The sequence below is a fragment of the Mobula birostris genome, chromosome 8 (assembly GCF_030028105.1).
Source record: "Mobula birostris isolate sMobBir1 chromosome 8, sMobBir1.hap1, whole genome shotgun sequence".
In the NCBI taxonomy this organism is placed as follows: Eukaryota; Metazoa; Chordata; class Chondrichthyes; order Myliobatiformes; family Myliobatidae; genus Mobula; species Mobula birostris.
Genome location: NC_092377.1, coordinates 105543660 through 105558685, shown reverse-complemented (window position 1 = coordinate 105558685; position 15026 = coordinate 105543660). Strand labels below are relative to the sequence as shown.

General features: G+C 47.3%; 1 protein-coding gene across 1 annotated transcript in view; it reads left to right on the top strand.

The window, feature by feature from the left end:
• LOC140202037 (interphotoreceptor matrix proteoglycan 1-like) overlaps positions 1 to 15026 on the top strand; it is a 169565-nt gene that overhangs the window by 138615 nt on the left and 15924 nt on the right. Inside the window, 2 exon segments of the mRNA XM_072266898.1 lie at positions 875 to 1577; positions 6752 to 7398. Coding sequence (XP_072122999.1) covers positions 875 to 1577; positions 6752 to 7398 — 1350 coding nt within the window.

Sequence of the window (15026 nt, the reverse complement as noted above, 5' to 3'; positions counted from 1 at the left end):
CCCTGGTGGTGACAACACTGGTGCCTGTGATACAACTGGCTGGGTCTGCAACCCTCTACAGCCTCGTGCAATCATGTGCATTCTCCCTCCCCGGCTGTAATGCAACAATCCTCTTCACTGTACAGCTACAGAAATTTGCAGGAGTCTCTGATATCCAGAATCTCCTCAAACTTCTTGTGAAGTAGAGCTGCTGGTGTGCCTGCTTCATAATTGCATCCATGTGTCGGGCCCCGGACAGATCCCCCAGTTGTTGCCATAAGGTGAGGCATAGCCGTCTGTACTCATTAAGTGCAGGTTCCAGTAGTCCCAGCACCAGTTCACATCCCTACCCGGCGTACGCATGTGGGCACAGTAGTCAAATCAGGGGAGGCGGCAAAGGAACTTGAGAAAAATTGTGAGGAATCTCCAAAAATCAACATAGGCAATACTTTATTTGTACACAAAAACATATTTCTAAAAACAAGATCTGTTTTCTGTTTTGAAGGAAAAGACTTCTGAAGATTATTCAGAGGACAACTTCATAGAGGGGGTTCCAGTTATCCCTCCCGAAGGAAAGCCTGTTGGAGCCATTAATGTGACAATCACGGACCCTGTAGATCAGAATACAGAGACACTTCCATTCCTAACCAACGTACCCAGGGATTTTCCAAGCCAGCTATCCATGACAGAGCCTTCACTCACAGTTCCAGAGCAATTTTCATTCAGGCCAGGGAGCGCACTGTCCATGGAGCAGGCTGGTTTAGCAGGAGGGGTGACAATAGGCCCACAGACCAGCCATGACACACTTACAACCATTCCTTCAGTCACTGATGGACACTCTGTGGTGAACAAGAAGGATACTGTGACCACTCCAAAATTACCTGCCCCACCGCAGATCGATAAGGACACGGCTTCCTCCACACCACAGCATGAAGTGGCAGTGGAGACTGGAGGGACAGTGGATGAGAAGGCATTGAGCGGGACAGCCTCCACAGCAATGCAGACGAAAGGCATTCAGCATAGCGATGCACATCTTCCTGGGGGATCGACAGAGGGTATCGCTGCTGCCGAGGACATCAGGGGATGGTCTTCTCCAGCTGCACACCCTGAGTCCACACAGGAGGCCAGCACAGTTGAGGAGGCGGTGGGGATCACAGGTTCCGTGTCACTGTTAGAACAAGCCCGACCGGATGAAGCAGGTGGGAGTCAAGGTGATGCCACTGCAGTCAGTGTCACAGAGTCTCTAACGGCACCCGTCAGTCAAACATCGCACGTGGAGTCAAACTTAGTGGAGGAGCAGAGCAAAGCGGTGTATCCTTCCGGAGAAGAAATCACTGGGTATGCAGATGAGGCGCCGGGTGCTGGTGGCAAAGTAGAGCCGCCTGACAGCCGGGTGCAAACTCCAGTCGGCACAGTCCCTGGTGAGCAGGAAGAGGGAGCCAACAGCGTGGAGGAGGGGGAGTGGGACTCCGGAGCAGTGGTCGCTACGTCCCAGACAATTGTTGCTGACAACCGGATAGTGGGACCGGTGGGAGGCGATGGGGCTGGCGCAGTGATGGTGTGGCCGTCTCCACCAACCGTGACCACAGAGGATGGAGGTGAGTGTGCCAGTGGGAGTAGTGTGGGAGAAAGAGGAACCATGTGTTCAGTCCCAGTCCAGTAATGTACAACGATGGCTGAGAACCAATTGCCGACACAGGGCTGCACACTGGCACGCTGCTGCACGCCTACATGCCCAATGCAGAGACTGACACACACTTGAACAACAAGTGTTTTCAATGATTTGAGGAGAGAACGGGAAAGTTAGGGGAGAGCAACGCACACAAAATGCGGAAGGAACTCAGCAGGTCAGGCAGCATCTATGGAAACGAACAGACAGTCAACGTTCTGGGCCAAGGCCCTTCTTCAGGACTGGAAAGGGAGGGGGAAGTTACCAGAATAAAAAGATGGAGGGAGGGGAAGGAGGATAGCTATAAGGTGATAGGCGAAGCCGGGTGGTTAGGCAAGGTAAAGGGCTGGAGAAGAAGGAATCGGAGAGGACAGTGGACCACAGGAGAGGGGAAGAAGGTGGTGATAGGCAGGTGAGGAGAAGAGGTCAGAGACCAGAGAAGGGAATTGAAGAAGAGGGGAGGGGGAGGGATTTTTTTTTACTGGAAGATGAAATTGATACTCGTGCCATGAGATGGGATGAGGAGAGATCCAGATTGGATCACCCACAAACCTACTGGATGGTCAGGCACACTCAGACATCTGACGTCTCTTCTTCAGCTATTAAGCTGTAAAACATTGCCTCAGCCGAGGCTAGAGTATTGAATGGCACACCTGGGAAAAGATGTAAAGATATTAGAAAGGGCGCAGGAGAAGCTTACCTTCATGGTTCGTGGGTTAAGTGACTAAAATGATAAAGATTGTCTGGAGAACTGAGGTTATTGTAACGTGTACTGGGGAACAGTGAAAAACTTTGTTTTGCATGCCTTCCATATAGATCATTTCATCGCATCAGTGCGTTGAGATAGCACAAAGGAGAAGGGAGAATATTGAATATCTGGGGTGGGAGAGGTCTTTGATTAGGCTGGTAACCACAAAGACAGCAAGAAGTGTAGACAGATTCCATGGATGGGAGGCTGGTTTCTGTGATGTGCTATGCCACGTCCACAACTTTCTGATCTTTGACTGATCGTTTCCACGGATGCTGCCCAACCTGCTGAGTTCCTCCAGCGTGTTGTGAGTGTTGCCACAATTTTTTGCAGTTTATTATGATCAAAAGCAGAGCGGTTCAGAATCAGAACCGGTATCACTGACTAATGTCATGAAATGTGTTGTTCTGCAGCAGCAGTGCACTTCAAAAAAAAGAATATTGAGGTAGTGTTCACGGGTTCCATGTCCATTCAGAAGCCTGACGGCAGAGGGGAAGAAGCTGTTCCTGAATCATTGAGTGTATGTATCTTCAGGTTCCTGTACCTCCTCCCTGATAGTAGCAATGAGAAGAAGGCATGTCCTGGGTCGTGGGAGTCCTTAATGGTAGATGCCACCTTATGAGGCATCACTCCTTGAGGATGTGCTGGGTGCTGGGGAAGCTAATGCCCATGATGGAGCTGACTGAGTTTACAACTTTCTGTAATTTATTTTCATCTTGTGCAGCCCCCTGCCCCAATCCATATGAGACAGTGATGCAGCCAGTGATAATTTGGGCAACAAATTATGTATTTAAATGAAATACAGAACAAATTAGAACACTGGCATCACTGCCATAAGGAGAGAAAAAGATGAAATATGAAGGTAGGTTAGTCAATTATATAAAAGACAAAACAAAATATTTTTTCAGATATATAAAGAATAAAAGAGAGGTGTTCTTGGATATTGGATCACTGGAAAATGACATTGGATTGGTAAAAATAGAGGACAAAGAAATGGCATATGAACTTAGTATGTATTTTGCATCAGTCCTCACTGTGAGAATGCAAGAAATTTGAGAGTGTCAGGAGGCAGAAGTGTGTGTAGTTGCTATTACTAAGGAGAAGGTGTTAGGAAAGCTGAAAGGTCTGAATGTAGTTAAGTCACCTGGACCTGATGAACTACACCCTAGGGTTGTGAAAGAGGTAGCTGAAGACATTATGGAGGCATTTGTAGTGATTTTTCAAGAATCAATTGATTCTGGAATGATTCCGGAGGACTGGAAAATTACAAATACCACTCCACTCTTCATGAAGAGGGAGACTGAAGAAGGAAATTATACGCATTAACCTGTCTTAAATGGTTGTGAAGACATTGGTGTCATTACTAAGCATGAGGTTTCAGGGTACTTGGAGGCACATGATAAAATATACCAATGTCATTATGGTTTCCATAAGGGGAAATCTTGCCTGACAAATTAGTTAAAAATTTTTGTGGAAATAACAAGCAGGATAGACAAAAGTGAATTGGTGGACGGTGTTTACTTTGATTTTCAGAAGGCGTTTGACAAGGTCTCGCACATGAGGCTGCTTAACAAGGCAAGAACCCATGGTGTTACAGGAAAGATACTAAAGATAGAACATTGCCTGATTGGCAGGAGGCAAAGACTGGGAATTAAGTGAGCCTTTTCTGATTGGCTGCCAGGTGTTCCACAGGGGTCTGTGTTGGAACCACTACTTTTTATGTTATACAGTATGTCATTGATCTGGATGACAGAATTGATGGCTTTGTGGCCAAGTTTGTGGACAATACTAGGGATAGAAGGAGGGACAGGTAGTGTTGAGGAAGCAAGGAGTCTGCAGAAAGATTGAGACAGATTAGGAGAATGGCAATGGAATGCAGTGTCAAGAAGTGTATGGTCATGCACTTTGGATGAAGAAACAAAGGCATAGACTATTTTCTAAACAGGAAAAAAATTCAAAAATCAGAGGTACAAAGGGACTTGAGAGTCCTCATGCAGGATTAACTTGCAAGTTGAGTCAGTGGTAAGGAACACAATTGTAATGTTAGCATTCATTTTGTGAGGACTGGAATGTAGACACAAGGATGTAATGTGGAGGTTTTATAAGGCATTGATCAGAGCACACTTGAAGTATTGTGAGCAATTTTAGTCCCCTTATCTAAGAAAAGAAGTGGTGGTATTGGAGAAGCCCCAGAAGAGGTTCACAAGAATGATTTTGGGCATGAAAGGATTAACATGTGAGGAGCATTTGATGGCACTGGGCCTGTACTTGCTGAAGGTTAGAAGAATTGGGAGCAGGGGTGGGGGTGGAATCTCATTGAAAGCTATCAAATATTGAAAGCTCAAGATATAGTACATGTGTACAGAGTGGTGGGGGAATCTAGGGCTGGAGAGCACAGATGCAGAATAGAGGAATGTCCATTTAAAAGAGCAATGAAGAGGAATTTCTTTAGCCAGAAGGTGGTGAATCTGTGGAATTCATCGCCACAGACAGCTGTGGAGGCCAAGTCATTGAGTACATTTAAGACAGAGGTAAATAGGTTCTTGATTAGTCAGGGCTCAAAGTTTACTGAGAGAAGGCAGGAGAATGGGGTTCAGAGAGATGATCTATCAGCCATGAGGGAATGGTGGAGCAGGCTGGAGGGTTCCTAATTCTGCTCCTGTGTATTACCGTCTTATAGTCTTATGTACATTCACTGTATATGCATAAAGTGACAGTACCTACAGGAGTATCTGAAAATAAGCTGTCTCTAACAGCAACTGATGAAGTGACTCTTGGCAAGCGGAACTCTACTAGCAGGCAGCAGGACATATGAAAGTACAGAAGGACAGTGACTGTCAGTGTGGGTACGACGTGTGGACAGCAAGTGTGAGGTGGCAGTGCGTGCGATTTGCAGGGTGCAAAGGGGCTGCGGAGAGGAGTGGCTTATATGAATGTAGAGCTGGTGGGGCTAGTTAATGGGTGTAGGCGTTAATCAGCCTGACACCTTGGGGAGGTAACTGTTGTTGAGTCTGATGGTTCTGGTGTGGATGCTGTGTAGCCTCCTCCCTGATGGGAGTGGGACAAACTGTCCACAAACAGGGTGGGTGGGTTCCTTCCTGATATTGCTGGCCTTTTTCTGGGTAGGCAAGCCATTAGTCACTCTGCTTTTGCCCTGAGAGCAGCTGAGATTCATAGAAACACAGAAACATAGAAAATAGGTGCAGGAGTAGGCCATTCGGCCCTTCGAGCCTGCACCGCCATTCAGTATGATCATGGCTGATCATCCAGCTCAGAACCCTGTACCTGCCTCCTCTCCATACCCCCTGATCCTTTTAGCCACAAGGGCCATATCTAACTCCCTCTTAAATATAACCAATGAACTGGCCTCAACTGTTTCCTGTGGCAGAGAATTCCACAGATTCACCACTCTCTGTGTGAAGAAGTTTTTCCTCATCTCGGTCCTAAAAGGCATCCCCTTTATCCTCAAACTGTGACCCCTCGTTCTGGACTTCAGGCTAATGTCTCCAGTAGAGTTCAGAGTCTTGGTCCTTTTGACACTCATCAAACCTGCCAGCAAGTCTAAAAGGAAGCAGGGTTTCTGAGGACACTTCAGATACCTGCTGTTACCTGATACAACAGCTGAGGTACTGCCGCCCTGACCTGATAAAGGACTCGGCCTTGGGAGTAGAAGAGGAGGCAGCAGTGAGTCCCGGAGTGGTTTTCATGAGAAGTGCCAAGAATTACAGGAAACCACGATTGGGTTATTGGACAGAAATAGCAGCTGAAGTACTGTTAGGGTAGAGTAACTGCCGACTCGTCTCACTGATCCATCCCTCCAGAAATGATCTGTCCAGTGAGGTTTGCAGATACAAAGACCCACCCAGAGCCAGGCTCCCGCCCCACTCCACCACGTAGGATGCTCACTGCCCCAGACAGGCTATCTTTCTCATTGCTCTCGTCAGGAAGGAGGTACAGGAGCCTGAAGACACACTCTCATCATTTTAGGAATGGCTTCTTCCCCTCTGCCGTCAGATTTCTGAACGGTCCGTGAACCCATGGTCGCTACCTCACAATTTTTGCTCTCTTTTTACACTAATTTATTTTAATTTTTTTCTTCTTGTAATTTGTAGTTTATTTTATATATTGCACTGTACCGCTGCCACAAAACAACAAATTTCACAAGATATGTCGCTAACAATAAACCTGATTCTGATCTGGTCTCTGATGCAGGATACATGAGACCAGTTTGTATATCACCTTGAGGCTGACCAAACTGAAGTTCACTAAAATAACAAAAGAAAAATTAGAAGTAGTCCACATGACGTAAGGGCACTCTGAGTGTAAATGGACTAATCGTTTTGTTCCCCCAGCAGGCACAGGAAAGATAGATGAGCCTGAAGCCCCCAGTGATGGAACCAATCTACTGATATCATCAACAACGCCTGAGAGGAACATCGCTGAAAGTTCAGGACTCCAGCCCCCAAGCGCGACGATCCACCACTCTGCTCAGGATGAGCGAGGGATTACTCCCACACCACCTACGGACTCCTCGTACCTCACAGAAGGACTGCCTGCTCCAGCAGCCCCCTCCACCACTGCGGCAGCGTCCACACAGTCTGCGAATCCACCATCCAAGTTGCTGTCCTCTGTCCACAGCGCCGCTGACAATGAGATCAGCATGGTTCCCACCGTGCCACACACCACCGCTGCTCCCCTCCACCCTGAAACTGCCACCGGGGGCTTTCAAACAGGAGCGGGGGAGGCAGGAGGTGAACCTGATGCTGAGGGTACAGGAAGCATGCCCACCAACAGCTCTCACGAGGAAGGTCAGCCTGAATTCACCTCCAGCGCACCCCCCTCCCCCCTGAAGTATTTAACAACAAGCTTGTTGACGACTGCTCCCTCCAAAGAACTGGTGGTGTTCTTCAGCCTGAGAGTCACCAACATGATGTTTTCCGAAGATCTCTTCAACAAGAGCTCCCCAGAATACCAGACTCTGGAACAGCAGTTCCTTCAACTGGTGAGTGCCATGGTTTTAGAATAACTCTGCTCCGTAGTCACAGCCTGTGGAGATGGGCAGCTTATACCTTAAACATTCATGGGTTTGAATTTTCAGGCAGCAAATTGGTGAACACTGCAAATATAATCAATATAAAGCTTTGATTCACAAACTTACACAATAGAAATATTCTTGTTCCTCACTTTCACACGAAACCCGATAAATTTAATAAATCTAAGCATATAAGACAAAATTCTGCAAAATTTAAACCTGGAGGGTTTCACTCTGAGAAGTGAGAAGGCAAAAGCTGGCGAAAGAACTTCCAGGTCACTTTGGTCATGGTCAGAGCACACCGTTGTGTGGAGGCACATTCTGATCCCACCATGTTAACTGAACACTGAATTTTCAGCAACACTGAAAAATCTCTCTTACCCCTCACCATCGAGACCCTCCCTTCCCCTTCAACATCGACACCCCTCCCTTCCCCTTCAACATCCACACTCCTCCCTTCCCCTTCAACATCGACACCGCTCCCTTCCCCTTCACCATCGACACCCCTCCCTTCCCCATCACCATCGACACCCCTCCCCCTTCAACATCGAGACCCTCCCTTCCCCTTCAACATCGACCCTCCCTTCCCCTTCACCATCAACACCCCTCCCTTCCCCTTTCACCATCGACACCCCTCTCTTCCCCTTCACCATGACTCCCCTCTCTTCCCCTTCACCATGACTACCCTCCCTTCCCCTTCAACATCGACCCTCCCTTCCCCTTTCACCATCGACACCCCTCCCTTCCCCTTCACCATCGACACCCCTCCCTTCCCCTTCACCATGACTACCCTCCCTTCCCCTTCAACATCGACCCTCCCTTCCCCTTTCACCATCGACACCCCTCCCTTCCCCTTCACTTCAACATCGACACCCCTCCTTTCCCTTCAACATCGAGCCCCTCCCTTCCCCTTCACCATCGACACCCCTCACTTCCCCATCACCATCGACACCCCTCCCTTCCCCCTTCACCATCAACACCCCTCCCTTCCCCATCACCATCGAGACCCTCCCTTCCCCTTCAACATCAACACCCCTCCCTTCCCCTTTTCTTCACCATTGACACCCCTCCCTTCCCCTTCACCATTGACACCCCTCCCTTCCCCATCAACATCAACATCCCTCCCTTCCCCCTTCGCCATCGACACCCCTCCCTTCCCCTTCACCATCGACACCCCTCCCTTCCCCTTCAACATCGACACCCCTCCCTTCCCCTTCAACATCGACACCGCTCCCTTCCCCTTCACCATCGACACCCCTCCCTTCCCCTTCAACATCGAGACCCTCCCTTCCCCTTCAACATCGACCCTCCCTTCCCCTTCAACATCGACCCTCCCTTCCCCATCACCATCGACACCCCTCCCTTCCCCATCACCATCGACACCCCTCCCTTCCCCTTCAACATCGACACCCCTGCCTTCTCCATCACCATCGACACCCCTCCCTTCCCCCTCACCATCGACACCCCTCCCTTCCCCCTTCACCATCGACACCCTCCCTTCCCCATCAACATCAACACCCCTCCCTTTTCCTTCACCATCAACACCCCTCCCTTACCCCTCACCATCGACACCCCTCCCTTCCCCCTCACCATCGACACCCCTCCCTTCCCCCTTCACCATCGACACCCTCCCTTCCCCTTCAACATCGACCCTCCCTTCCCCTTTCACCATCGACACCCCTCCCTTCCCCTTCACCATCGACACCCTCCCTTCCCCATCAACATCAACACCCCTCCCTTTTCCTTCACCATCAACACCCCTCCCTTTCCCTTCACCATCAACACCCCTCCCTTTCCCCATCACGCCATCACAGAGGACTATTCTCTTGAATAACCTGGTGCTTTTTACAGGAATTCCTGACGTAACTGCCACCCCCCATGCCACTGCTTCATAGTTGTTATCGTGACACAGCCTCAAGCCGCCCTGCTAAAGCTGGTTCACTGTTCCCCATGTCTGTGCTGTCTCCATCCCTTGTCACTGAGGGATACTGTCACTGTCACTGCATCTGATAAATATTCTGAATGTTGCCTCGCTCCCCTACTGCACACAAACCCCTTTCCGTGTGGATCATGATCTTTAGCCTCCGTAAACCCCCTACATTCTGCACCTGTTTGTCCCTCCGTGTGTAACTCCCTTTCACCAACACTATTTAAACTGGTGCCTGCCAAATCAGTACCAAAATCGGGTTTATTATCACCAGCCTGTGTTGTGAGTTTCTAGTTTCAATGGTGAAATAAATCTAGAAAATATTACTTCACTTTGAATATCTGTAAAATGTGCATATTGTTGCTCTGTTTTTAATATAACTAATCTTTGTAAACAAGGGACTGATCCGAAGGAGACTTGAATGGTCATCAGTCAGATTGTCTCATAAGGCTAAACTGGTTGTCATTAAAGCCAATTTTGAAATATTACATTCAAATTTTAGAAGTCTAACCAAAGGATCAATTGTCCATTTGGATTTGTACATGAATGAAAGCTTAGAGCACTATAGAGGGAGAAGGTCCAGCATGCAGAAAGGCATGAAGAATTGAAATGTAATTATTTGTATTGTAACTTAACAATGGAACGTAAAATAGGTGAGGCTCAAATACAGTTTGCCGGGAAAATTGGATTTGACAACCATGAATGGTTGGGAGCTTAATGCTTTTATTGTGTTTAATCAGTTTTCTGATGTATCTAAGCAGAAAGCATTTGGAGAAACAAACAATATTATCACATCATTCTCTTGGGTAGATGGTTATTGATCCTTTCAATCTTCGTCAATTCTCGAGACAAGTGCATTGTCCTGGCTGATTCATTGCATCCTGACATCATTTATCCTGAACAAGACCCCCAGACACTGTGCCAATTGTGTAAAACTTCTAGGTGGCAACTTGTTTACTGATGGCCATGTAGCTCTACATTTGCCCATTCCTTTGCCTTGTCTGCCTTGGATACCAGTGTTCACAACGCAACAGGCATTAATACACATTCTGCACTTCCAGCAGATTAGGCTCTAAATAGAAGCAACGTTTTCCAATACGTACAATGGATGCTATAGCAATGGATTGTCACCTTGTCGTGGTGGAGAAGCTTGTATGGTCCTGTGATCCCGAGAGCAATACCATCTGGATCTATGCTCCTGGCAGGGTCACCCATGGCGGTAAGGTTGAGGGTGAGGTACCTGACAAAGAACCATCCAACCAAGACCTCAACGGTGGAACAGGTGGATGAAGTTACTTTGAACTCAACTGCTGTGAAGGCGGATGAAGGCTGCAACAAATCCATCAGCTCTAATCGTCGTGGTTTCCATGCCGTTGGAATCAGTTGGTTGATTGGTGAAGTATCGTGTGCTTCTTGGAGTGCAACATCAAGTACATGTTAAACAAATACACACACAGGCGTCTTCGCTCTGTGGGCCACTTCTTCAGAATGAAGACCATCATTCTCGACCTTGAGGGATAGCCACGACGACGATGATGATAGCAATGAATTCCAACATGTTTTTGTGCTGAGAGCTGGCAGGCTACTCAAGTGCTCTGTGTTTACATCAGTTTGTAAACTTTCTGGAATTCTGGATCAAAGAGCATTTGTGAGATCAATTTGTGGAACGGAGAGGATAATGCAGCAAATTTATGGGTTATACTTCAAGGGATGTTTGTGAATTCCTTTGAGTACGGGAGATTAAGACCATAAGACCATGACATACAGGAGCAGAGTTAGGCCATTTGGCCCATCGAGTCTTCTCTGCTATTTCATCATGGCTGGCCCATTTTCCCTCTCAGCCCCAGTCTCCTGCCTTCTCCTCATATCCCTTCATGCCCTGACCAATCAAGAATCTATCAACCTCTGCCTTAAATATAACCAATGGCTTGGCCTCCACAGTTGCCTGTGGCAATAAATTCCACGGATTCACCACTCACTGACTAAAGAAATTCCTCCTCATCTCCATTCTAAAGGGACATCCCTCTATTCTGAGGCTGTGTCCTCTGGTCTTTGACACCCCCACCATGCTCTCCACATCCAATCTATCAAGGTATTTCAATATCCGTAAGGGACCTTGTAGGAGAGAGTTATGGAGTAATACTCCACAGATGCGGCCCTTCAGCCCAACAAATCCATGCTGGCCACAGTGCCCTCACAGTTAGTCCGAATTTCCAGCTTTTGGCACATATCCTTCTAAACCCCTCCACTCCATATACCTATCGATGTACTTCTTAAATGATACTATTGTAGTGGACTCGTCCACTTCCTCATTTCATATACCACAACCCTCTGAGTGAAAAAGTTGACCCTCAGGTCCATTTTGAATTTTTCCCTTCTCACCTAAACCCTTTCCCCCTAGAGTTGGACTCCTCTATCAACTAAACTTGAAATGGTCACAGAGTCCTCTGTGTAAATATTCAGTGAACTCGGCCTTTTCTCCTTGGAGCGACGGAGGATGAGAGGTGACCTGATAGAGGTATATAAGATGATGAGAGGCATTGATCATGTGGATAGTCAGAGGCTTTTTCCCAGGGCTGAAATGGCTAACACGAGGGGGCACAGTTTTAAGGTGCTTGGAAGCAGGCACAGAGGAAATGTCAGGGGTAAGCTTTTTACGCAGAGGGTGGTGAGTGTGTGGAATGGGCTGCCAGCGACGGTGGTGGAGGCCGATACAATAGGGTCTTTTAAGAGACTCCTGGACAGGTACATGGAGTTCAGAAAAATAGAGGGCTATGGGTAACCCTGGGTAATTTCTATAGTAAGTACATGTTCGGCACAGAATTGTGGGCCAAAGGGCCTGTGTTGTGCTGTAGGTTTTCTATGTTTCTACGTTTCTCTAGTGAGGGATTCCAGAGAGAAGAGCCTGTAATGTTAAGGACGAAATCAAGAAGCCTCCCTTCACTAAACGTGGGTGTGAAAAACTGGAATTCACTTCAAGACTTAAGATTGTTTATTGTCATTCAAGAGTATGTGACTTCCAAGAGGACCACAGACTTGTCGTAGGGTTTGCAGGCTTGCATGTCTCAATGACCCAGACAGCTATGTTGGCTGGAGTCAGGGCCTTGTGCTTTGGCTCTTGGTAAGGTCACCAATGCCAAACAGGTCAAAGGGCAGAGGTCAGTCTAAGAGTGGTCCTCCAAGTTCGGGGGTTCAGTTCAGGGCTAACAATCCTAACTGGTAAATAAAAATGTTACAGAAACAGCATCGAAGCATCTCCTTCTACATCTGTGCATGACAGTATGGATAGACGGAGATGGAGGGCCTCCATTGCTGCCCTAAACAGGCAGAAACAAACATGAATACACGAGTGTAAAGGAGAACAAAATGATTGTTCATCTGGACCAATGCAGCAAAAAAAAATCACAAGCATACAACAAGTATACAATTAAAAAACACAATAAATATAAATGTAAAAGCAATCCTAAGAAACATCGTATGGCCATATGGAATGTGGCTGTATATACATACAATTAACTTGTACTGTATACAAACTGATTATGTGTACATTCAGTGACTCTTAGGTACATGGGAGAATATGAATGCTATAGCAGTTAAAACCAATATAAGGGTGGGAGTATTCAGTCTAAGATGTCAATGGGTGTAGAATAAAATAGGTAAAACCATACTCTTCTTAAATAGAGAGACAGATTGCAGCATCTGAACTATCAACCACTCCCACCTGTTACAATTCAGGGTTACTAATGTAGAAATCACACTTGTGATAATCACTGTATTTTTGCAGACTAACTTAATTAGTAGCTCAGAGAGGATCCAGGGAACACGAGAGATTGTGGAGATGCTGGAAATCCAGAGCAACGCACGTACAAAATGCTAGAGAAACTCCACTCCTGATGAAGGGCCTTGACCCGAAAAGTTGTCTGTTTTTCCCTCTCTATAGACAACACCAAATGGGATGTACAATTCTCCGTCCTGTCTGGCCATCAGCACTCATACTAGCAAGTCAGTCTTTGTTTCTTATCTAAGCCAATCCTTCTCTCTGCAGGGCTGGTCACGTGCACTTGCTCAAATGCGTCACACAAGTGTACAAGTGTTCAGCTAGTGGCTGCAGTGATGTTTTGGGAAAGTGTGGTAAACCATATATATGTTGTAACTGGGTTAACTGTCTGGACACGCCCCTCTGCTGACTGCCCCTGTGGCTCCTCCCACTGATTCCTGAATAAAAGTGATTTCGCCTTGTCCCTCCCCCTCAGTCCAGGGGCAGACACTCAGCATGGAGATCGTATTGTACAGCGAATAAAAGCCTTTCAGTATTTTACCCAACTTCAGTCTTTTGGAGTTATTGAAGGCTCTCCAGAAAGGTTACTACTTCAGAAAAGGCTATCTTCAGACGAGTGGTTTGAGTCTTGTGGCTACCAGTAGGCACACTGGGTGTTGTTTCCCCATTGGGCCAAGCCCACGAGAAGGAGATCACCATTCAGGCCCAAAGAAATAGAACAGCACAGTGATGTGCAGTACCAGAGACCCAGGTTCAATCCTAACCTCGGGTGCTGTCCGTGTGGAGTTTGCATGTTCTCCCTGAGACTGCGGGGGTCTCCCCTGAGTGCTCCAGTTTCTTCCCATTTCCCAAAGGTCTATAGGCTGGTAGATTAGAGGTCTATAGGCCGGTGGATTAGAGGTCTATAGGCTGGTAGATTAAAGGTCTATAGGCTGTGGATTACAGGTCTATCCTGCTTCTATCCTGTATCTCTTCAGAACCATCTCTCAATTACAATCCTCCTCTGGCACATACACTCACATACACTCTTTCATTTCATCAAAATTAAGTGATGGGGGTTGGGGGGGCGGGTAAATGAAGAGACATATCGACTTCACAGAGTTTACAGAAGTCTGGGATGTGAATGAGACATTTGTTACTGAAGCATCACCACCATTACTGTGTAGGAAGTAAAGGAGGCAAATTCTGCCGAGCAAAGTCTTGGAAGTAGGAGTGTAAATTGAGGGGTCAAGCCGGCCACAATGCTGAGGAGAACCCCTCTAACTCCCACAGCAGTGACCACTGTCCATCCAAGATAGCAGATTTAACATCTCCCTCATGAGGAACCTCTAAATCACGGCTCTCTCAGAGAGCGTGTGCTGAATTCTCTAAAGTGCCACTTGAACTCAGGGAGACGACTGCCACCCTAAAACAGTGGGACCCGACAACATACCTGGTCAGGTGGTCAGGTGCTAAGAGACTGTACAGCCGTCTATCAGGTGCTCTCACAGATATCTGTAACATCTCTCTGAAACAGTCCACCACCTGCGGTCTTCAAGGCCACCGCCATCAGTGTTCAAGAGGCCAATGGTAACCTGCTTTAACGACTACTGTCTAGAGGCACTTACCCCAGTAGTAATGCTTTGAGCGGCTGCTCATGAACCGTATTAAATCCTGCCTTTCTACCACAATGGACTCCTACCAATTTGCTTATCTCTCAAATCAGTCCACTGATGTTGTAATAGGCTCTGCTTTCCGCTCAGTCCTGTCCCCCCTGGAGAATGGTGTCTCCTATGTCAGAATGCTGTTCATCTACTTCAGTTCGGCATCCAGTACCATCATTCCTCAGAAGCTGGTGGATAAACTGTCCTTGCTGGGTCTCAACACCTCCCTCCATAACTAGATCTTAGACTT